This window comes from Anas acuta, chromosome 1 (genome assembly GCF_963932015.1).
Source record: "Anas acuta chromosome 1, bAnaAcu1.1, whole genome shotgun sequence".
In the NCBI taxonomy this organism is placed as follows: Eukaryota; Metazoa; Chordata; class Aves; order Anseriformes; family Anatidae; genus Anas; species Anas acuta.
Window position 1 is genome coordinate 174,508,616 of NC_088979.1, and position 25,661 is coordinate 174,534,276.

Below are 25,661 nucleotides of genomic sequence, written 5' to 3' on the forward strand. Positions count from 1 at the left end.
ACTATGTTCAGAACCTCCCTGAAATGTAGCTTAAGTCATATTTATTCATTGATATCTAACATTTAACTCAGTAGTAATCAAAGTACCTCACTGCAGAAACCATTAATCATATTTTACACAATAAGTTTATAAAATGCAGTCTTCTTATTCAACACAAGTGAACCCCAAAGGTCCAAGTTGCTCAGTATACTATTTACCGACAGAAATCCTCAAATTAGTTATACATATTTTTAGCCCCTATATGTATTTTAAATACACAAGATGCATTTATTGAGCATGGCTCAGAATATGTTAGTGCTAGGTATTATTAATAAATCAGGAGCTATAATCAGAAACCTGGCATGTACATTCAAGACTGTGATTCAGATCACCCAGTTTTCAAAAGTGCCTATTACTGGCTATTGATACCATTAATGAAACAGGCAATTCGTCATAATTTAATAATCAGAATACAATACTTCCCCCTACTGATTAAACAGAAAGCCAGAGTGTAGCTGCCCAAGTTTGGTTTGAATGTTCACCCCTTAGAACCACAGAATGGTTTGGGTCGGAAGGGACCTTAAAGATATCTACTCCAACCCCCTGCCATGGGCAGGGACATCTTTCACAAGACCAGGCTGCTCAAAATCCTGTCCAACCTGACTTTGAACATGGGCCACCCAAAACTTCTCTGCGCAACCTGCTCCATTGTTTCACCACTCCCATGGTGAAAAATTTCTTCCTTACATCCAATCTAAATCCACCCTCTTTCAACTTAGAACTAGTACCCCTTGTCCTGCCACCCCAGCTCACACTAAGGGGAGACTTGGAATATCATGCCCAGCTTTGAGCCCACCAATACAAGAAAGACTGATAATCTGCAGAGTTTTGCAGTCCCTGTCTCTAGATGTTTTCAAGACCCAGCCCTCTGCACTCTGGTCTAAGCTTGCAGCTGACTGTGCTCTGAGCAGGAGGTTGGACCTTCTGAGTCACTTCCACCCTGAATTATCCTATGAGCTTAAAGCCTATGTCTCCTTACTGCCTCTTGTAAGATAGCCACATTGTACATGCGTCCTGGTTTCAGTTAGAACAGAATTTTCTTCCTAGTAGCTGGTGGAATGCTGTGTTTTGGCTTGGGATGAGAAGAGTGCTGATAACACCCCGATGTTTTAATTGTTGCAGAGCAGTGCTTATACCAAGCCAAGGACATCTCAGCCTTTTGCTCTGTCCTGCCAACAGGCAGGCTGGGGGTGCAGTAAGAGCTGGGAGGGGACAGACCCAGGACAGGTGACCCAAACTAGCCAAAGGGGTATTCCATACCATTTGACATCATGCTAAACAATATATAGGGGTGGCTAGCTGGGGGAGGGGGCCGGACAGCTTGGGGTGAGGCTGGGCATCGGTCAGTGGGTGGTGAGCAATTGCATTGTGCATCACTTGTTTGTACATATTATTAGTAGTAGTTCTATTATCACCATTGTATTATTATTATTATTATTATTTTCCTGTCTTATTAAACTGTCTTTATCTCAACTCACGGGCTTCACTTTCCACTTCTCTCCCCCATCCCAGAGAGGGAGGGGGAGGGTGAGTGAACGGCTGTGTGGTGTTTAGCTGCCGGCCGGGTTAAACCACGACAACATGGAAACAAAAGTGAGGAACGAGAGCCTTGGTAGAAATTTTCACACCAAGAACCAATACCACATAAAGGAAGAACACAAGGCGTATGAGTGAGAAGCCAAGTTTGAGGACATGAGAGACATGATACAACATGCAACAATTAAGTATGCAACATTATAAATAACCTAATTCTCCATTTACTTACGTGCTTTCCTAGTAATAATATCAATGGTTCTACTGGGAGGTCCATAGCCTGCACTATTGAAGGCAGAAACATCTACATGGTAGCGTGTATTCGGCTTCAGGTTTTCCAGTTTGGTTGAATATTCTTGATTGCTTACTTGTACCCGCTGTGCAGCTGCTTCTTTATCGTGAGCAGCCCAGTAACGAATCTGTAAGCAATCAAATTGAATGATTAAACTTAGCATATTTTGTTATAAGGAAAATTTATCAAAAATGATGTGTGCTGGATATTTCTACACAACATACTCTGGGTAGTAAGTGAGCTAAAAGGCATTTAACAGCGACAGCATGGAACTCCTTCTCCAGGCTATGATTTTAACCAAGCTGTATACAGACATAAAGAAACAGCAACTAAGTCAGGCTGTATTTTGAAGCTTTTCCTCACAGTGGCTTAACTTATTTTCAGCAAAGTCATTACAAGTCTGGGAAATGGCTAATACCTTCTGAGAATGTGTCTATTTTCTTGCTAAGTTGTTTTTTGAGCATTTGACTCTGAACTGTAACATTGTTTTTCTACACCAGTGGGTAGACTACACTCTGCTATTGATTTCATGATATTTTGTGTAAAATTTCTAATAAATCTATTCCTTTTGTACTTATATCTAGAAAAATGAAAAGAAGTCAATCATGTTATGTGTGTGTGTATCCGAGAAGCGTAACTAAGACAAATTCCAATGAATAAACACATTTTCTTCTGTTTCTTCCAATGATTAAGATTTACAAAGAAGCCTTGCTTCAAAAATAATTGAACCTGAACTGATATCTATTTCTTACCTTTTCCTCTGTGAGCTATGTGCACAGCAGCTCTTCTGCCAAATTGGCTCTTAGACTTCAAAGTTTTATCATGTACTACATCAAAAGTTATTTTCTTTTTAGTACAAAAGTATTTTTACAGAACTGTAAAGGTACCTTAAAAAATCTGCTTTTATCAATATATGAGAGAACTTCGGCTTGGCCACAAAGATTAAAAGGAGAGATTAAAATAAATAAATAAATAAAACAAGACAAAACAAAACAAAACAAAACAAAGAAAAAAAAAAACTAACCTAGAAAGTAGATGTGGTATTATCCCTGAAATTAAGTATTTTCTCTTAAAAAAGCTGTATGTTGCCTCAGGTATATTGTATGAAAATAACCTTGACAGATATAAACACAAACATTGAACCAAAGAACAGGCCATATTGAGTCTTTTTGGACTCATTTTTGACCACAGTTTCACAAGTTGCTATTTGAGATTAGATTTTTAAATCTATATTTAAATAGACAAAAAAAGAAACCTTGGTTTTCAAAAGCACTATTGATCCAACACCTAAAATGCACATCTTTGCAAGCTACTGATATAAATATCTAGGCTTAGATTTCAGACACAATTACAAAACAGAAATTCAAAACAAAAAAATTACTAAAGAAGTGATGCCATTCCACATAGACTGCCACTTATGTGGGGTTCTATTCTGCATAGCCTTATGAGATGCAAATGAGAGTAAAACACTGTACCTTCTGGGCTTTGTCTTTTTTATAACTGTAGGCATAAGAATAAATTATTAAACTAACCTTAGAGACTAAACAGATGCCCATTATATTTTGGTTTTGAGTATTTTTGTTCTCAGAATTCCTGCTCTGTTCTGCCTGTCTTCATAATGATTTTAGAGTATGCTACATGAGAACCTTATAAAATTTTCTTATGAAGAGGCTAATGCTGTTGGTAATTTCAGGCTCTAGGAAAAATTTTGCTTTGTAAGATTTGATTAGGGACATCAGGTATCCTGACATTTTGTCTTTTGAATAGCAACTGGTTTAATCTTTTATTTTGCTGATGTTAGTTTTCTCCTTGGAAACTTCAGTTGAGGTATATGTTAGAAGAGCAGATAGGTTTCAAGGCGTTAGTATTGCAGTTCTCCTCTTTAAAAAGTAGGGGTTCAACTTTCATTTGACAAGGCTTTATTTTTGCTTATTTAAATTTAAATGTTTAATAAAACTATTTATTTGTTTTACCTCAGAGTGTGTATTGTAGTTGAATGAGAAGTGCAGTAGAGGATTTCTCTTCCCCTACTGTAAAACTGCTGTGCTGGATACTGCCACTATCACTAAACAGAGGTTACCTCAGTCTTGCCCATCACTGTTAGAAATTATTCATACGGTGATAACTATAATTGGCTCCCATTTTTAAATATGACATGCAGATCTGCCTTTGAGCAGATATGAACAGGTAATTTTTAGCTCTGCAAATATATGTCCTGCACAGTGTTTTGGAAACGTAATCCATTAGCATCTGAAATTTCAGTTTATTGTAACTTGGGCACTCTCATTCATGAAATTCGTACTTAACAAGGTGGCTTTCTTACTGAGGAAACAGATTTTGCCCTGAAGTGAGTGAGGAATGTGTCTCCACTCTATTCTGGAAGTTTCTCTGGAAGGCTGGTAACCTCTGTTGTAGATAAATTGCTGTTGTTGAAAGCAACAGCTGTGTGCCATTAGCTATTAACTTTAAGTGACTCAAACACTAGAGTGTCTGTACAGCAAGAACTAGAGGACATTAGGTCTATCTCTGTCTCAAAGTTCAAACAAGCAAAGGAATATCTGTTAAGTTCTAGGTAGCCAAAAATTTATTAGTTACAATAAAAGCAATGGCAGCTTTGCTGTAGATATTAACTGGTCATTGAAGTCTAATTCATTCATATTCAGTATGTTATATCCCGTTTAATTATTTGCTTTACCTAAAGATGGCAACGCTATATACACCCTATATGAGAAACTTTTGTTAAACATAGAGCTTATGCTGGAGGCCTTTGAATACGTCAGACTTACAAAACTTCCTATAATCCTCCTGTTCATTTACACTACAGTAATGCCAATGACATAATAAATAATGTACAGAATCAAACAAGACAAGTGAGAACAATGAATGAAAATGTAAATTACACTGAGAGCATATTATATTTCAGGCAGAAGTAATATAAATTAAATCTAAATCCCAAATACTATTGTTCTTGGCTGTGATGTCGTGGACTTAACTACTCCTGGAGTGTGAATCAGATCTGTTTGGATTATTGTAACTAATCTTGGAAAATCAAAGATTTGAAATAAGATGATTCTCTTGATAGCTAAGAAAAATACTGACTTCTTTACCTTATTCTGAGGTTGCTTTTCTTCACATATACTCTGGAAGTTTCTTAAAGTACTTAGAAATCTCCCTTTCACTCTCTTGCCTCTTTGGAAGTGGTATCTAGAATGACATGCCCCATTGCTACAAGAATCCACATTTTCCCACTTTGCTCACTCTCGTTATTTATTTATTTATTTCAGAACTTGGATAAGAATCACAGTCTGCTTTTTTCTGGTGCTCTGCATTTACCTTGTTAGGGTAGCCCATGAATCCTCAGGGGACATGTGAGAGTATTTCACCCCAGCTCTACAGTTTGTTGAGGAGGTTAAGCCAAAACCAACAAAGGTGTCACACAGTGATCTGTGGAAACGGAATGCCTCAGACATCATGAGTTTGAGTTGCTGCCTGTGTTGAAATCAGGGGAAAAACCACTATCCTACATTACCCTCTTCTTTATTCAAATTTTAATATACTGAAATACATCAGAAAGTGTTTCTGTGTGTGTCATGGAACAACATCTTTCATATTCATGGAAGTTTTACATAGGAGGGACATAAAAGAGACACTCTATTCATAATAAGAGAGAATGCTAATGACATATTTAAATAAGAGGAACAATGGCAGTGAATAGCCATAAATGTGTTTAGTAAAATAAACATCTGTTGCATAGAAATAGCAGGAAATATACAGTGTCTTTGGTATTGCATGCACTGAAGAGCCGTGGCTTTTAGCGGGATATTGCAAGAACTCATAAATCTGAAATTCTCTGTATGGATGGAGATAGTTTTCATATTTTATCTCTTCTTTAAGTGTGAGCTGAGGATACTCCCCTGTAATGGCAAAATGCATCAGCTCACACTCACCACCATGAGGGCAGTCATTCTAACTGTATGCATTAGTGTCAAAAAAATCTGTCTCCTCCTAGTGTGAAAAGCATCATGTCACAGGTGAAATACCTCCAGACATTTTGCTCAGAATACTCCCACCTCTTAAACTCTACCATTTAAGAGGTCAGTTATGCCATTTTCAGGTAATAATAAAGACCAAAGTGAAACTGAGAAAGCATTCTGGTGAATGAATTCTGGTGAGGGACTTTGCTAACAAGTGTTAGAGCTGAGCAATAATTAGAAAATAAGTATTGAAAAAATTCCTTATGTCTATATGGATAGTCTTCCAGACATATTCATTTGAATTTTGTAATGCAGTTTGACCTAATATGCGCTCTTTTCTCATCAACTTCAATTGTAACTTCACAAAGGTAACCTACAGCCTTGACCTTCCAGAAGAGCCTTCTCTATTTCTGCCCTGTACAATGGCAGCCCTGTTCCTTCAGGGCTGATGGGGATGGCATATCTGATCTTCAGGAACGTAAGACTTTTTTTTTTGCTCTTGAAGCACAGGCTCCTTCTTTGCTTCTCTGCCCTCTGCTAGAATGAGGCTTATTATTGTTCTAGAGAAAAGGATCTCAGAACGAACACATTACTCCATGGGACAGTAATTCGTGCCTATTAGTCTGCTTATTGCTGTATCAGATATTAACTTTTTTTTTTTTTTTTCCCACAGTCATGATAACTAGGAAAAACTACTTTAGAAAAAGAGAAAAAAAAAAAAAAAAGAGAGAAGAAACTCAAGAGTCTAATACCACTGCTCATTGTACATATTCAAGCAATCAGCTCACACTGGATTTATGGAAGTGTAATACTTCTCTAGGAATGAGTGGATGAACAAGTACTCCAGCTATCAAATTAAGGCCACGTCCCTTACATCTGTATTCTCTGTAACAGAACTCTTCACCCATTCCCACCTTCTATCCCACCTTTCTTCAGAAGTGCAGTTATCCTCTTTCTAAGCCAAAGGTCCTCCATGCTTCTTTCCCACTGCCATTCTATTCACTTTCCCCTGCATCCCATTCTTTCCCAATGAACACTCTTCCCTCTCTTCTTTCCCTGACTTACCCTGACAGCAATTCAGATGACTTTAGGTAAAATAATGTAAAATAAAAACGTGGCCAAAAAAACGTATGAGAATGTTCTCCCACCATGTTTGTTCCCCATTCATCCTCAGCATGCCTCACTCCCCATCACAACCCTCAACATTCATTGCCATGCTGTATCACTACTGCAACCTCAGCCTTTCCAGTGTTCTCCCAGCCCTCCTTGCTGCTGCTCTCTCCACACTTCCACAAGTCCCCTGGTGAGTGCCTGCCCAATGTCTGTTTCTGGCACCAAAGCTTCTTGCCTATTTTCTGCAAATACTGTCCAACCTGGAAGTGCAATACTGCTGCATGACTAGCTGGTCTGAGTGCACAAAACTATGTTCTCCACCATGCTCTCAATTACAACCATGACTTCTATTAGATCCTACTTGCACAACCTATATGTAACACCAAACCAGTTTACTAAATTAAGAGTTATCATTGATGTCAGTGGCTTTATTACAAACCCCAGTGTCCTCTGCTTATAATTTTAAGCATTATGTGTGCACTATGTAGAATCACGTTTTATATGGGACACTGTACTAGTTCGTATTGAGATCTTCACTATGATCTGTATCTTGTGACAATAACCCCAAACTATTACATATATCTCATGGAGACAAAAATATATATAGTGAAATACGAAACCGAGTACTAGTAATTAAAAGAACATTTATTCATATACTTCTTTCAAAAAGTTACATTTTGTGAGGTTACTCTGCGTTTGTCTATGTTCATTTTGGAACACGGACTCTACCATCAAGCAGATGACAACTTAAATATCAAAGCAAATCACTAACAAACTAATGCCCAAATCCCTTTTCTGGAATGAAGCCAAAGTAAGTCGGCTGTACACTGCAGAGTTCATCAGCATCCGCTGTGCACGGATGATGTAAGACTTCCCTGCTGGAGAGCTACATGGCTGTTTCTAGTTGCACCCACCCTGTGGCTGTTTTCATCTTTGTACAAGGATGTGAACAATTTTTACCAGTGGTACCAATAGTTTTTACCAGTAGTTCTGGACCAGAAAAACATGCCTTGAAGCTCTTCCTGATGTGGAGAATAGAAACCATGAACAAAACATTGTCTTTCACAATAGCATTGTATTGTTTTATTGGATTCTGGGCATTTGTCACCTAGTCCACTTACTATAGGATTTGGGGGTGAATTATATTAATAACTGTTGATAATTTAAATGGGCCATGACTTACAATTTCATGTCCATGTTGACAATTACACCCAAAACTTAATTTAATTGTTTTGAGAAGGCAAAGATAGGCATTCAATTGTGTAAGATAAACTGACAACATTTGTTTGTGAAATAATGATGCCTTTTTTTTCAGTTGATCAGTGGGTACACACCAGTTAATGTCTTAGTAATGAAGTACATAGTACCAAAAACAATCTGTTTCTCAAGACGTAAAATCCGCACAGCAAACAACAACTAAACAGAAGTGAACTCTAACAGCTAGAATGTTACAATAGGAATTATTCTTGCATTTAACCACTGAAATTCAATTAATGAGGAAACAGGCAGTGTCACCTCTAAACTCACCTGATATCCTTCCACAGATTTCTCAGAAACATGGTGCCAAGAAACAGAAATTTCAGAAGATGACAAAACTTTAACACTCACATCTGTGGGTACCTCAGTTGGAGCTGGAAGACAAAACATGTTAAATATCCAATCTCATCCAGTGATATTGTTATGTTCACTTTGAGGGGCTTCTCTCACTTCAGGTCTTTGTATTATTTTCTTGATATCAGTGTGTTAGTCTTCAATCTGCTTTTACATGAGTAAATTTTAAATTCATTGATGATCTGTATGGGAAAGGACTCTATAAAAACAAAGCAATGATCCTATTACTTGGCTGAGACTATGTATTTTTATGCTTCAACAGATTCCATTCTGAAATTCATGTAAATTAAAACCTGGCTTTGATAAAGAACTGATTGAAGCATCCAGTGATCTTTTACTAAATTGGACAGCAGTTGACAGATTAAAACATATATATAAAATATTTTTAAGCTAGCTGCACACAAATATTCATGTGTATATCATTTAATCACAATGACACAAAGATTTTATGAAACTAGATATTAGATACAGAGCTGTCTAGTGGGGCATATAAATCTGAACATATGTGTGAAATAATCCAAGAGCACCCTTCCATCAGCCATTCATCAGACAGTTGATTTTGTTTGTTTTCTTACTTTTGGACACCAGCCAATGCAGAATACAGATCAGTATAATGTGACATACTTTTATTCAGGGTTCAGAAAACTAAGCTCTAGGTTAATTACACAAAGGTGTTAATTTCACTGCTGCTTTCTTTTTAAGTCAGATAAGGAATTTGAAAACTCATAAACTTAGCAATGTCTACAAAAGAGAAAGTTTTCCAAGCTAAGAACAATTCTCTTTTGCGAATCTTTTGAAACAAGTTGCAACAGACAGGCATGGCAGCCTGAGCTGAGGAAAGCTTTCATATACTTAATCTTCTAACCGGGCATCAAGTCAACTATGCATCAAAACAGCCACTGTTAAGAAAAAATCAGCTACATCTCTTAAGAAAATTATCCTGGGCAACAAAATAATCTTATATGCAAAGTTACCTTTTGTAATTGTCTTTCATTGTCTGTTAATAATGCAAATGTATAATTAAAAATGATACATTATTGCAAAATTGTTTTCACAATGACAGGCATTTAGATAAGCAAGAGGTCTGTGCACTCACTGCTAGCAATCATTACTCTGCAATGGAAGGTATGACTAGTAGTTGTCAGACTTGGAACTTGGCTTAAAATATGTGGAAATGCAGAAATTCCACTGTCACGAAAGTGAATAAAGATGTCTACAATTATAACTAGACACAGATAAATTACAAAATACACTGTTTAATAGAAATGCTGTCATTATATATAAGTATGTATGCATATTTATACATATCAGTATGGAACACTGTGTATTTATTTTAAATCCCACTGCTGCCTTTGAGAGGTTGTGATTTCTGACAGTAGTAAAATCCCTTGCTGATTCAGAGGTACAAAGGTACAGGTGGAATAGATGTGATCATCTCATCCCGTTCCAAATCAGTGTCAGACTCTATATTGTTTTAATTACAGAATTTGCCAAAATGTTTCATTTTGAAAAGTTCCAACTGACAGGGATTTTGCTGATACAATACTCTAGACAGTAACTCATCTGCTTATGCTTATTTATTAACTCTATGTAATTTATACCCATATTTGGCATTTATGTTCTACAAATATTTTGCAGTCTTCTCTGAGCCAGAAAGATGACATCAGCTGCTTTTCTTCAGTTTTCTAATTCAGCAATTCTACCAGTAAAAAAAATAAAGTGTGCCTTCCAGTATGTCCTCTTCACTGAAAAGTAGTGATCATTGCACAATTTTCTTCTAAAAGTATAATATTACAAAGTTAAAGCTGGAAGCCAGCAAGCATGCTACAAGGTACTGAGGTGACTTTGTGCAAGTCCTGATGCCAGCAGAAAACTACAAAATGTTGTTTGGATTAACTTTCATTATACCTATTGGAAAAAATCTTTCTAACTTGTTCTGTAGTTCTTGTGTTTGATACAGTCCTTAAAGAAAGTCATAGCTCTGTGTAAGAGCTGTTAGCATTACAAGTAAGGTTTAGAGCACCATGAATCTGACAGCTTTGGTGCTTCTTGTGGTTGAAATTAAAGAAGAAGGTTCAATGAGCTTCTATTGCTTTTGCTTCCTGCATCTGGCATTATTTGTGCACAAGTGTTTCTATCAATAAAGTGTCTGTGCCTGGTGACAGGACGAGGGGGAATGGGCTAAAGTTGCACCAGGGGAGGTTTAGGTTGGATATTAGGAAAAACTTCTTTACCAAAAGGGTTATTAAGCATTGGAATGGGCTGCCCAGGGAAGTGGTTGAGTCCCTGGAGCTCTTTAAATGACATTTAGATGTAGAGCTTAGTGACATGGTTAGTGTTCGGTCAGAGGTTGGACTAGGTGATCTTGGAGGTCTCTTCCAACCTAGACAATTCCGTGAACTTCGCTAAACTCTGTGCTAAAATATCAGCAACCACTGAAGTGATTTTTTTATCTGGAAACTGGCACTACTGCCCATTTACTTCTCTTCTTCTTCCTTTTGGAACTACTAGGCTCTGCCATGTCTCTGAACTTAAAAAGCTGTACAAACACACTCCCATGCATAACATGGTTAGTATAAGCCTAACATAAACATATGGGAGCTTATCGGTCAGCTGTCGATAATGTCTCTGAGAAAGGATGGATACTGAAATGTTATTTGTCAGATATGGCTTTTATTACACCATAGCAATTTATTAACTTACTTAGACAATTGCAAAAAGAATCATTCTTTGCTGAAGCAGCTTTTGAAGATGATATTCTAAGGTATGCTTTTCTGATAAAAAGGATTAATATTAATCACTTCATAAAGCTAAGCGTTACTAGCTTGAATCCTGAATTATCATAAGAAACAAAAGGACTACTTTATCTTTTCTCTGTGTGTGGGCGATCTGTGTGCAAAGTTCCCATTAGTCCTAATGGGAAGCATGAACATAAATCTCCCGTAAAGTACACAGAGTAAAGAATAGAGTCGGAAGTGTGAGAATGTGGCCTTGTTATCATATCCCTCCTCTTGGCTCTTTGGTCTGGATCTGCTGACTTTGTGAAAGAGGGTCTGTTCTACAGAAAGAAAAATATGAGCAATTATTTGGGATTTTGAAAGAAATTAATAAACTGTTTTTTTTTTTTTTTTTTTTTTTTTAAACAGGCTTCAGTGATTATGTTGCAATTAAGATATTGTATATACTTCTTCTGATTTAAGGTAAACCTTCTTCTAGTGCTTTCCCTCTCTTGCTAAGTTTAGAAATGTCATTTAAACTTCAATAGTAAAGATCACAGCATGTGAAATAATTCCAGCAAGAACTAAGAAAAAGATTTTAGTGAAATGTCAAAAAGGTTTTCATTAAATTATTCACTCAGTAACTCGAGCATCCAAACCACAGTAAAGAATGTGGCAGGGCTAATTTATATTAGACTTTAAACACACTTCAAATATAAAAAATATATATATTTTTTCAAATATAAAAAACTAAATAGAACTGAGCCATCATTAATTCAGAATTTTTGGGCTAAATTCTGATACTGACCTACTAGAATAATAGGCTTTAGTGTGGTCTGTTAAAAGAAAAAAAACAAAACCAAACAACATACATATGTCAACCACATGTATTAAGATCACAGAGACAAAATTGATAGATAATGATGTAAATGTTTTAGGTAAAAGATATGAAGATGAGAATTTATTTTTTAAAAGATTCTTAAATCTTTTAACAAGAAGTGTGAAAAATCTTGAATGCTTCTTCATATTGCTTATTAAGACAGCAAGTAAAACCAAGTGTTCTCCACTGTACAGAAAGTAGAGTTTGAGGTTATGACCTGAAAGTGTTTTGTGAGTGAGATATACCCTCCTTGATGAAGGATAGTTGGTATATTCATCAGTGATAGTGACCTGGATTTGTCTAATGATGTTGGTCGCACTGATTTGGGTCCTCAGTGTGAAAATTGATTGGAACTTTACTCACCATCTTGAGCTGAATAAATTACAGCAGTGAGACTGAATGGTCCATCCCCTTTGTTGTTAAAAGCTTTCACTTTTACTTGATACTGGGTCGAAGGTGGCATCGATTCATCTTTGTGGACATACCGTCCAATTTCAGGATTAGTAACTGTAACTCTTCTCCATTCTTTCTCACCAAATGGCTTGAAAGCCACTATGTAACCAAAGTTATTGCCATAGTGGTATTCTCTTGACAAAGGCTAAATAGGCAAAAGATACAACATTGATTATTGTAGACAATCAAACAGATAGATCTCTAAAGAAAAACAAATAATACAGAAAGCATCAGTAAGTGTGCTGTAAAACAAACAAACAAACAAACAAACAAAGAACCAAAGTTCAATTTTCTTCTGTTTTATTTCTATGGTTTACTCCCATCCCCTTTAAAACTGTGCCACCTTCATTATCCAGGTCTGTAGTAACAGTACATTTGCTACTAGTATATATATGGATGAGTACAGTACTCATCCATACTCACTATAAGACATATAAAGTTATTGCCTACAGAAAGAAACCAAGAACAATTATGTACTAAAACCACTGTCATCTGCGGCTAGGAAAAAAGGCTTTCATAAGGAATAACTGAGAGAGGATATGAAACACAGACACAGTATGCAAGCATCTGGGTCCATCCGCACATGTAAAGATATCTGCACAAGACAGAAAATTCAAGTAGCTGGTCTAAATTATATTCATTAAGCTAAAGTTGGTCATCTAGGCCACCTGTACAGTTGATGAAGACACTAATAAAGGAATGATTAATCTTACCTCTTTTTAGTGATTACGGAGGGGGTACAGTTAGCTGGTTTAGACTATCTATCTAACTTCTAATTGCTAAAAGTTTAAGTAAAAATGACTTCCACTTTCAGCATGACCATTAAAGGTCTATTCAAAGATATTTCTTGAAACTACAATTGATTTCCTACATGTAGAAATACTGTAATACAAAATAACAGAAGACCATCTGCTATAAAACAAAACTCCTTCATTTACCAAAGCTCTATATTCAGTGATTACTCCTCAGCCTTAGACTGTCCAGCCTTAACCAAAACTACCAGATAGCATGGCCAAAATCATGTCAGTAGCGCACCTGAAGACTGACTGAAAGTATCCTTTCAAAACAGACCTCCTGCATTACAGTTTCCCATCCTATAAACCTTGCAGAGATGAATTAGCTTATCTTAAGGAAAAGATCCTGGAGCAGTATGACATATACTAACTATTGTCCTTAAGCTGTTTGGTTACTTGTGTAGCACTTCAGATAAAATTCGAGAAACCTGGCATGCCAAAAGGGAGACGGATATTTGGTGTCTAGTTGTGATGCTAACCACATGTCATCTAAATTTAGATTCACAGACAACCTTGCAATTCAAAAGGTAGAAGATTTCAAATACTGGGTCACCTTTGATAGCTGGTTTTCCAAAACTATCATTGTGTGCAGCTGCCTAAATTCAAACAGAATCCTATCCAAAGTAAGCAGCCTGGATAAGTGGCCCTAGAATGATTTTCACCCAGAGCAAACTTTAGAAAGCCAAGACTGACACTTTAAAATTATGTTCTAGAAAGTCTTGAAAATTTGAATGAGTCAAATACTTCACACAGTAAGGTATAAGTAGCTGAAGAGTTTGAAGTATTCACTAAAAACTTTGAAAAATTAAATAGAAGAGGGAAAGGCAAGCAGGGAAAAAATGAGGAATGGACATGCCACTCCTAGCTCTTTCTTGGTTCTTCTTCCCAAACAAGTCTTAGAAGAGCTTTGATTGCATCTCTGGCTGTCTCATTCAACTTGGGCTTATGAGTCATAGCAAAAGCTGAAAGGGGGTTGGCAGCAACATGTGAATCTACCATACATTTTGTTCTTCTCTTCTTAATTAAAGACTACTTTAAGTAGTAAATGCAAATGTTAGCACGTTTTGGGGAATCAATATACAGCTTTATCTTAGCCTTACAGACAGATTGGTTTCCGTCCATCCTGTATCAGACAGGCGCTGTAAATCTAATGCCTCCATTCAAAAGCACTTGCTAGGCATAGTAGTAGAAGATTTTTGGAAAGTAAATATTTGAAGCCATGCTTAAATTGTCTAGCTAAATGAGTTACTTGTTATAGAACACATGTAAAATCATGACATTAGGTAAGAGAAATAATTGGAATATAAATCTACTTTTGCATATAGAAAGGACTGAAATTATCTTCTTGCATTAGTCACTCCTTCTGGTTATAGTTTTCATTTTTTTCATTTGGTCACAGGCAATTTTTCATTGTACTCACAATGGCAGGGGTCTTTACCAAAAATGCAATAATTTAGACACATCTACATCTTGATTAATGGAACTAAGAAATAAACTTTTCAATATACTTTAACAGCAATATAGATCTCACTTTTCCAGAAAACTTGAATTAGCTTAGAAATCTTTCTCAGCTAAACTTAGCTTGTAAAAGATTTTAGAAAACATCTTAATTTTTTGAACATTTTATTCAGTTATTTTGGTGTTTAATGTTTTATCTCTGTCCCTTTTCCCTTTCTTTATTTTGCTTAATACATAATCATTACAGAAAAATGAATGGCTTGTAATAAAAGAACAAAAATATCACTGTGTGGATATCAATAAATGGCTAAATTGTGGCATGAGGCAAAACTGTTTTGTGTTACTGGTCACGTTAGCATAAAAGAAACATAAAATATAGAAGAGTTTCCTTAAAAATCTAGTTATTAATTATGATGGGCTGGTTTACAGAATGGTAATGCCTTTTTTTGTTTCATAAAGCCTATGCATCTATACACAGCACATTAAAGTCACAACTAAGATGTTACACCTAATTTTTTGAGAATCTGCATGCTATTCAGACTGCAACTTAGAAAAAAGCCTCAGGGAGGCCTCAGAGAGATATATGTAGAATTTTTAAATGCAGTTACATCAATGCATTATCATAGCCAGTACTTCTTGTGTTTCAGTCTCTTCAAAATATATTTAGAGAGTGTTTTAGGCCGTATTTTAGAAATGTCCAATACATGAACATCTAAAATATCATACTCATTTCTTTTTACGTATTTTTACGAGAAAAGTCTGAAAACCCACAGAATGTATACAAATCCTACTCTCACAGGAGCCAATGACAAACCTTCTGTGGGTCTCAGGAGCAGCAAGGTCAGACCCAAGGAGGTATATGCTTCATTCCATCTCAATGCATTACTTACCATCCATGTTATTGTCAGCTCTCGATTGCTTCCACCTCCTCCTCCAACATCAGAAGGAGCCACATTTGGAGCTAGAAAAACAGAAGAGACAACAAAAATTAATACAGAGTATGCAGTCATTAAAAACCAAAACAAACAAACAAACACCAACAATATTATTTACTTCTCTTTTTATTAGCAAAGCCAATGAGCACACATGCCCCACACAATTAAAATAATGATAGCCTGTAGTAACTGTGAGTCTGTGGTCTTGCTAAGACTAATGTATAGCTACTGCTACAGGAAACATACCAGTTCTAACTGTAGTTAGCAATCAATCATTCTTCTTTTTAACCATACTCTCTATAAATATTTAATTTAGTATTTAGAAATGCAACACTCCTTGTAGGCCATAAGAGAAACACAGTGTTTTGTTCTTGTGTTCCTTCAGATGCTGATATTCCAAGGGCTCAAGCACCCAGGGCATGAACATGAACATACTCTAACAGACTGTGATTAGTTCTATCCATTTCAATGGATTTGCCCACAATGTGTAATATTAAACCCATGGTTACATCTTTGAAGCATTGTCATCCTACTCCTATTCTAGTTCAGATGAGTGGCAAATGTCTTCTTGATTGGCATGGGTAGATATTCAGAACTGAAGCTGACCTAGTACTTCAGTCGTTTACTAACTAATTGCATTTCACACTGACATTCTGTGGGACACAATAACGTGTTGTCATTGATGCAGTGCTGAGTGGTAAGGTAAGATACTATGAAGAGCTCCATTACAAGTCATTCCTATATTTTCATTTCTGTAAGACTCTGTCACTACCTAAACTCTCTTAACTACAGCAAGCAGCTGAAAACTAAATTTTCTCTTTGGAAAAGATATTTCTCCAAAATTAGTCTCTACACTGATACATAAAAAACAATTGTCAAGAACCGTCTAATTAACTAAAGACTTTTCTTTTTCCCACTAAATGTAATGATTGCAATTCTCTTTGGTGTGTGTGTATTTATTTGGTATCTCTGAATACTAAGGATACACACAGTACTACTTCAAACTCAGGAAATAATGTTTAATCCTATTTATTGTACATTAAAGATGCCTTTGGTGATCGTGCATTAGCTACATGTTCTAATAACATTAGCATGTTCTTTGTGTTAAGACATTCTTACATGGTCAGGCATTTTTCCTACTAATCAGCAAAAGTCAGAAGATCATAGATTATAGAATACCCTGAGGACCCACAAGGAAGGGACTCACAAGGATGCTCTCCAACTATTTAAGTAAGATGTTTGCTGAGGCCTTGTATTTGGGTCAGTTAGGAAGAAACAGGAAAGCAGAAAAGAATTAATGTTTTTATAAAGGAAAAAAAATGTAAAATAAAATTGAAAATGGAATGGTTTTGCATTTGGTGCATGGCTTATATTATTTTTTTCTGGCCTTCCAGAAAATGAATCAGTGGAGAATGAGGCCAAATATACATATCCTGATAATTGCAAGGGAAGTTTTTCTTGGAATTATTAACTTATTACCTGACCTTGTTATTACTGAAATAGACAGCAGTTGCACTGTCTTATTATAAGTATATGGCTCTATAACTAAGTTAGAAGCAGAGGTTTGCTAAAATGCTTAGGTAGTCAAAGAACATACACGAGCTGCCAGAGGAGAGAAAAATAACCTTCTTCAGGAGAGTGCCCTCATTCTTTCTCCATTAAAAGCAGGTTTCTCCCTTCATTAATACCAGGTTATGAATTTAGACAGCAATACTTAAAAAATTACTGTAATGCATCCAGAAGCTAAAGTACATAAAAGCAGCCTTTGATCAACTGAATTTCAAGAAATCTCTGTGAAATAATGGGTGTTATTGACTGAACAAGTAGAATTTATTAGGAAAAGTATCTTTCTTTTCTTTTTTTTTTTTTTTTTTCCTCCCATAGGACATATTCATGTCATGCTAACAAAGAATGCTATCGAAATTAAAGTTCTACAAGAAGAGAGACTTCAGAACTGGAAAAGACATTGACAACGTTAGAGTTTAACAGACACCATTGGGTAGGTCACATAGTACAGCATACAGAGATACTGCATTGCTTGCTGCTGTTTAGCACAGAACAAATGTTAAAAATAACTGTAACGTATGGAAATGGATTGTTGTTTACACAATAAAATATTTAACACGAAAATGGAAAGTACTGGTTCTGTAGCACCCTGGAAGTTGATATTGCAACCTGAATGCTACTGTTGGTGTTTGTAACAAATTCCAGCTCCTGGCAGGAAACACTCTTGGGCTCAGAAGTTTATCTGCAAACTCTTAGAGATTTATGCTTTATTTTGGCATTGCAAGAAGTCCTGTCTGATGTTTAGAAAGCCTATGCTAACATTTTGCTTCATTTCACCAAAAGTGTCTATCACAGTCTGCCAGAGCTGACGATGGTGCTGTACACTGGAAATGAGACAACAGACTAAACAGGCTACATCTTGCAGAAGCATTGCAACCTGCTACAAAAATGGCAGATACACCATTTGGGGGTACGTGGAAGGAGGCTAAAACAAACTCCATGAATGTGGCACTGCAAACTGCAGGACACTACTGTGCTCACTACCTGTGAACATTACTTCAGAGCCCCCCACCTCCCCACAACCTTTCTGTCTCCTTTCCGACATTTCAGAAATGTCTGCTGTGCACCCAGCACTCCAAGGAGCATGCCCAGGTTTCTCATTTAGATGCCTGGGCCACGTTCAAGTACAGCTGTTGAGTCAGAAAACATACGATGCTAATAGTCAATTTTATAGACAGTAATTTCCTTTCAATTTAAGTGTTTAAAAGTTCTGTGGATTTTCTTTCCCTGTCTAGATTAATGTAAGCAATCTGTATTTCCTTCCTCCCTCAGCAACACATTTTTTAATGGACCAGATGCGGCTCTTTATTAATAAATGTTTTGATATTTGCAATGCAAATGTATTTTATTTTGAAAATGCTACCTAATCAAAGCAATGACCTAGCAGGTATAATTGCAAAATTTAATTTTTTCACTTTCATTTTGTACTTTGAGTTTGCAACCTCAAGCTATGGGACAACAGCTTTTCAAAAACTATAAATATATCAAGGCTGCACATGGGCGCTAATACGCATTGAGAATGATATACTGGTACACAGTCTTTGTTGTATACAATCTTGTAGCAGCAATACATTACTTCCTAGAGCCCTGTTGTTATCTCCTTTGTACAGTCCAAACAGAACGTATTATCTTGTATAATTACATCTAATTCTTTATTCTTAAGAATCCATTTCAAAAGGACCTGCCCAAGACTGAAGGATATTCTTGAATATGCTCATAGATTTTAACACTAAGCAATTAGACTGATAAGGGCATGTGTTATGTCAGATAATGTCACACCTCTCACATGGAATAAGACACAAGACCAAACCTTCCATCACAGAAAAATAGTGTTATACTGTAAGACACGCATACCGTCATGTATCTTATAGTTATAATATAAACCAAATAGAAAAAAGGACATTTTCCTTGTCAAAAACATGCTTTTTTTTTTTTTTTTTTTTTTTTTTTTTTTCCCCTAAGCCCTGAATCCCATTGCAAACAAGGCAAGAGCATTCATTCATGTACACCAGCTCAAGGACAGAGGTGGGGGTACCTCTAAAAGATACAGTATGACTGTATGAATGGAGACAAATTTTCTGTTTTTATCAGGATGTTTCTTTCCTGTCTGATGTAATGCTAGGATATATAGATAGTTTGGTGTTTCCTCACTAAAATCTACAGTAGCTGGTGACTAAAAATATATTCTGGATTTGCATCTTATGATTTTTTTTTTTATTTTGTTTTACCAAATAAAATTACAAAATTGATAGGAAAATGTGAAAATAAAAAGCACACCAAAAAAATGACATTTTCTGTTTACGTACGAGCGCCTTCAGTTCTAATTCTCTGTGACGGCATACTAGGTTCTCCTACTCCCAAAGTGTTTGTTGCTATTATTCGGAACTCATATTCCATCCACGGAATTAAATCAATCACTCTAGCAGACTCCATATTTCCTTCAATATCTGAGGGATCTAAAAGAAATGAGAAATTGCTTTAGAAAACAGCATTTTACAATGAGGTCAGACATCAATGAAGTTTTTAAATCCACAAACTGCCACTATTCTGCAACCACAAATAGCCAACTGAAGGAATGTTATACATGAGGGATACCACATTTTATGTACATTCCTGGTGATCACTGGGAACTTGGAAACTATGACACTATCTTGGATAAACCCTTACAGACTTGTAAGTTTTAAGTGTGTGTGAACTAGCAAAAGAAGTGCATTTAATTATGAAGGCATTCTTATTAATTACATATTACTGTTGTAGAAATTCATTTTACCTACAGAATAATTCAAGGAGAAATCTGTAATGCACAAATAATAAAATAAAAAATCATGATATAGACAAGTGCTGCACAAGTGTAAATACAGGGACTGATCAATTGATAGAGTGGTGTATAAAAATGTGGTCATATTTTGGTGCACCTTACAAGTGAGTGTGTTACAATCTGATACCTAGTTCTGATTTAACAAGTGTAAGTGTTCTTATAATTTCTGTGAAAAAGATGTACTGTTGTCATAAGGATGAGTTTCTTTACCATACATGAGAGGCATAAGACATGACTATCTTTCTGTCTATAATTCACAGACAGTAGTGGTTGTTTCTGTAGCTGTCTGCAGCTATAGTAAGAGGATTTTCATTTCTTATGCAGGCCAAGAGTTTCTTCGTCAAACTAGAGTCTTGGGTTCAGAGGGAGATGAGAAATTACATATTCTGCACTGGAAAGGTGGCTAATTTGGAATTACAATATGAGCACAATGGCTGCAAAAAAACAGGAATAGCAATGTTACACAACCTATTTAAACGTATTTCCATACTGTGAAGTAGAACATACTTCTTTCATAAAACACACTTGGTATTATGCAACCTGAGATGAATTATTTGGCTTGGGAAGGATGGTAGTAGTAGTAATAATAACAATATTTTCAAAGTGCAATGCCAAAGTACATTTTTGTTTGTTTGTTTCACACGTTGAAAATTAACAACATTAAATGGCAGTCTAAATGCTGATGAGAGATCAATTTGGACTGATCGTTGTGTGTTTTTTTTTCTTACAGAAGTGAACACTGAGTCAAACTGGGAGGAGCCCAGAAATTAAGCAATGCACTGGCTTGCAGTGGTTCCAGTGGTGGTTACTATGGTGATTTCAGCTATTTTTTGAAGGAATCTATAGAACAAAATTAGTCAGTGTTGTTCAAATGAAAAAGCAATGATTTTGAAAACACTGGAATAGTTCATTTCAACTTTTCAGAAATGAAACATTTCTATCTTTCATGCTAGCTTCCTAAAAAATAAATTTAAGAATCTGGGTTCCTCCCTGTCCAAAGATGCAAATCCCATTCAACATGCTGCAGGATAACATTCTGACTGTATGTCTCAGTGACTATCTCATTAACTACACAAAGCAGAATAACTTCAGAGATGCAGAGACATGCATCCTGTCATGCCTATAACACTGCAAATAAGGAATATTCCTGAGAAGTGAGTTTTTTGAGCAGAAGTGTCTGCTCTGAACCAGAGTGAAGATCTGAAACCTGCACTTCTATCTCCTGCACAAATGTTTCTAGTTCCAGTAACATGTAGCACAATATCAAAGCTGCCACCCCCTCTTCATCTTTTATCATCTTTAGCTTTTATCTTCCTATAACCTATCCTCTCCCCAAGAGCATATTCTTTATTAAAAAAAAAAAAAAAAAAGAAAGAAAACAGAAAATAAAATATAATTTATCCTGAAAAAAGGGAGGCTGATCCAAATGGACCCTCCCTCCTGCAAACAGTCACTGAAATAAATAACCAATTACTTGAACAACTCTAATTGTTATATTATTTATAGTAAAAATTCAAAGAAATCTACTCTACATAAATTATTAAACAAGATACCAGAGATAGACAGGAATTGGAGGACCTCCTAGTTTTATTTTCCAAACTACTTTACCATAACCAATAGACTAGTGCTGGTTGTTGAAGTTAATTATATACAATGAAACTATATATACTACACATTCTAGAAGATAAATATGATTTAAGGCAACAGGTCTATTATTTTTAACCTTTTTATCTAAGAAATTTTCACTAATGTAACAGAGGTTAATATGTCAATGTCTATTTCTTAGACATATACCTCTGCAGTTTCAAAGGACTACTTAATTAAAAGAAAAAAAGCTGAAACCATTAATTTTCTTAATAATATTAAGAAATCCTGAGAGTGTAATGCCCTAATTTCACAGAAAAGAACTGAAGTTATAATTTATCAGTGTCATAATGAATCGTATTGATAAATACACTCCATATAGCTTGTAGCAATGCTATCCACCATAAAGCATTCAAAGATACTGGTGTTATTAAAATATTTTCACAATTTATGTATTTTGTTAGCTCTTGTAAATAAATACTATATATGTCAGCACATCCTATGTTCAGGTGTTTCCTCAACTACAATTATGTGGCACTCTGATGACATCCAGTGGTTAGAAGGATAATCTTAGCTATGTTTTCTCTAGGGGTGCCAGTTTTAGTGCAAATGGTAAGTAGTCTGTTCACAGGAAAAAGTAGACAATTTCAACCAACTTTCTGCATAACAAATACAGAAGTTAGGACATAACTTTTTCATCCAAAGTACCCTGAAAAAATATATATATTTTAAATTCCAGTAGCTGATGTGGAATATTACAAGCAGCAAGGAAAGAGACAAAACAAAAACAAAAACAAACAAACAAACAAACAAAAAAAACAGCCTGGCCTGTTTTCTGTATGCCTTGATATTAACTTCCTAGTGCTGGAAAAAAAAATGTTGACAGTACACTGATAGTCCTACAGTCTGATAGTACCTGCTCCCAAACTCCCAAACTCTGTAGCAGACATTAATAGCATCCCCGTTTTCCTTTTACAATGGCTGTTTTCTGATTAACAATCAAACATTTAATAACCTATTGGCTTTATTATTTATAGCATTACTCTTACCTGTTTTGGCATCTTTCCACTCTTCAGAAAGAAAAGTTTTTGACTGGATAGTGTATTTAGAAATAGGGCTATGATTGTCTGTTCCACGACTCCACGTAAGTGCTACAGCAGTGTCTCTAATTTCTTCTACTCTTATACCTCCGGGAGGGCCTGGAGGACCTGAGAAAAAAATCAATTCACAGATTAAATATATTAAAAAATGAAAGTTTATTAATTTTCCTGTTTGCATTTATTAGGTATGAGGCTTTCATGGCTCACTTTCTATGTAAGAACAGATGGAAAATGTGTTTATACATATTTTAATATTGTACGGAGTGATTCAGAAGATAACAGTTCTTGCATCAGAAAACTACCAAATGAAACTTCCATGATTCCTGCCTAGCTAGTAATACTGAGAACAGAATTTCTTCAGTGAAAAAGGGATACTTTACAACTGTTGTTGCTCTTCTTTGAACAACGATGAACTCAGACAAAAAAATATGAAAAAAAAAAAAAGCAAAAACAAAAACATAAAACCTTCCTTTATAAATACCACCTAATGATAACCTTTTCAAAACCTTAATCTATACTTCTGCTTGTTCAGTTTTGGCCTGAACTGCAATATATATGGAAAATCTTGAGACTTATACTGGAGATAAGTCATACCTTGAAAAAACATTTGTATAAACCTTTTCACATTTCTCTTGGACCCTCATCTTACCCCATACTGGGTAAGCCCACCATGAGATTTGAACTTCCTATGAACCAATATAAATTGAGTGAAAGAAAAAGTAGTCACCGTCTCTCTAAATACCTACTAAAGTCTTCCCATAACAAGAACCTCAAAATCAATGCCAAAATGTGGAATCTATTCCACCCAATGGCCCCAAAGCAGTCTTTTGAACTTTAAGGGTGAAATCAAACAAACTCTGTATAACAGAATACATCTATGAAGACCACCAACAAAGAACAGACGCTGTCAAAGAAAATATTTTGCACAAAACTGTCTCTTCCATCCTTGAGTATCAAGGTGTCTATAAAATATTTTCAAAGAATAATTTCTTTTTCTTCAAAAGGCTGAAAAGATGAATTTCAAAATAAACCTGTAGTTCTAATGAATATAAAACTTCATGAACTAAATATATGTGTTTGTTTTATGGCATATTGCTATCTTCCCAACAGCCAGCTAAAACCTTCTAGGTAAAAGCTACTTGTCCTAAACCAGTTTACAGTCTCATCCTTATGCTCTTCAAGTATCAAATACCATTTCTGCTCATAACAACTCATTAAAATAGCCATGTTAAAATAACAGCAGTTATTCTCAATCCATATTTGCTTTAAGTTCATTAGAGAGAAGAGAGTGGTGCAGGCACACACATCTGTGAGTGTTGGAATCTTGATCTGTAAAAGATGCCACAACATTCAGTAAACTGTGCTAAGAAGAAACAACATCCAAACTTAACAGTAATTCTCCAACTGAAAGCTTAATACCTACTTAAAAACTAGCCTATAGATGTTTTCAGATTATTCTTTTCATATTGACTGTTCTGGTTCTGTTATTATCCATCTGTTTGATATGATACACAGTTATGTGATATGCATTACCAATCGTGTCAAAACAGAGACAATGAATGAGAACTATTGAAAAGCAGTTTCTGATTCTACTTTCACAGATAACAACATGCCAACATGACTCAGGTAATTACTCAACAATTTGATTGAACAAGTCTCAGAGCACATTAAAAAAGAACAACAACCAAACAAGAAATAACAGGATAAATTTATCTGCACCATGTACAGGGAAACCACAGAAAAACAAAACAAAAACAACTCAACAATAAGAATGGAATGAGATTCCTACACCACATCTAAATACGTGTGCCAAACGTATCTTTGGGTCTTGAGTTCTTTACTTTCTCCATAAAACTGAAGAAAAAGGAATCAAATGAAATGAACTGAAACAAGTATGGAAATGCTCATCAGTACCAAGGTCTTTTCCTGCCTTTTTTGAGAGAGATCTCCTACAGCTTCTCACCTCACTGTGAAAGTTTCCGTAAATGGCATGTGTCAAAAAACGCCAAGGACCTTCAGGAAAGTGCAACCCCCCCCCAACGGGTTGTCTGTATCTTCAACAATGGGGATCAGTCCTGTAGGGTTAGAATATGGTGGGCAGAGCTGGGTGCTGGTAAGGCAGTCCTGGATACCACAGGCATTCAGGTGACAAGCTATAGCATACATCCAAGAGTGCATAGGTCTGAACTCCACCCAGACTCCAGAGACAGAGCTGGAGCAGGCACATCTGTTATATAGCTCAGGCCAGGACTGAAAGCCAAGGGCTGAGCTTAAATAGGTCTTGTGGGCCCACCATGATGGGTGTCCTAGATGAGGGTGATCACAGCAATTAAGGCCTGTTGGTATACTCAGGGGACTGACAGCTCGGTTTTTTGTGCACTACTACCACTATCAATTCTCCTGAACACACCAATTTTAATACTCTAATGTCACAAAGGACAATCCATATGAACCATTACAGTGTCCTGTTGACAGAGAAAATATCTTCACATGTCTGCATGAACAGTGTCTATCCTTGAGGTGCTCTGGAACTTAACTGTGTTTCCAGACTTTGCTGGTGCCTTTTACTATCAACAGAGTGAAATTATAATGTCACTTTTGTCATATTTCATCAGATATGGGTATTTAAACCCTGAGCCTGTAAAATACCGAGTCTTCCACTGACAAAAATAGTAGCAAGAAGTTCTCAACACTAAGTAGGATTGTGTTCATAATATTAAAACCTGAAAGTTGAGCATAAAACAAATGCGGATTTCTTCAACAACATATGCTAAGAGTTATTATTCTATTTATA

The 25,661-nt window shown here is 35.9% G+C and overlaps 1 protein-coding gene across 1 annotated transcript in view; it reads right to left on the bottom strand.

Moving 5' to 3' along the window:
• The window catches only part of CNTN1 (contactin 1), a 249,365-nt gene that overhangs the window by 19,044 nt on the left and 204,660 nt on the right, over positions 1-25,661 (bottom strand). Inside the window, exons 16-21 of the mRNA XM_068669412.1 lie at positions 22,817-22,975; positions 19,672-19,821; positions 15,755-15,825; positions 12,523-12,757; positions 8,479-8,582; positions 1,805-1,991 (exon numbers count right to left, since the gene is read on the bottom strand). Of these exons, the coding sequence (XP_068525513.1) occupies positions 1,805-1,991; positions 8,479-8,582; positions 12,523-12,757; positions 15,755-15,825; positions 19,672-19,821; positions 22,817-22,975 (906 nt within the window). The remainder of the gene's footprint in view (positions 1-1,804; positions 1,992-8,478; positions 8,583-12,522; positions 12,758-15,754; positions 15,826-19,671; positions 19,822-22,816; positions 22,976-25,661) is intronic.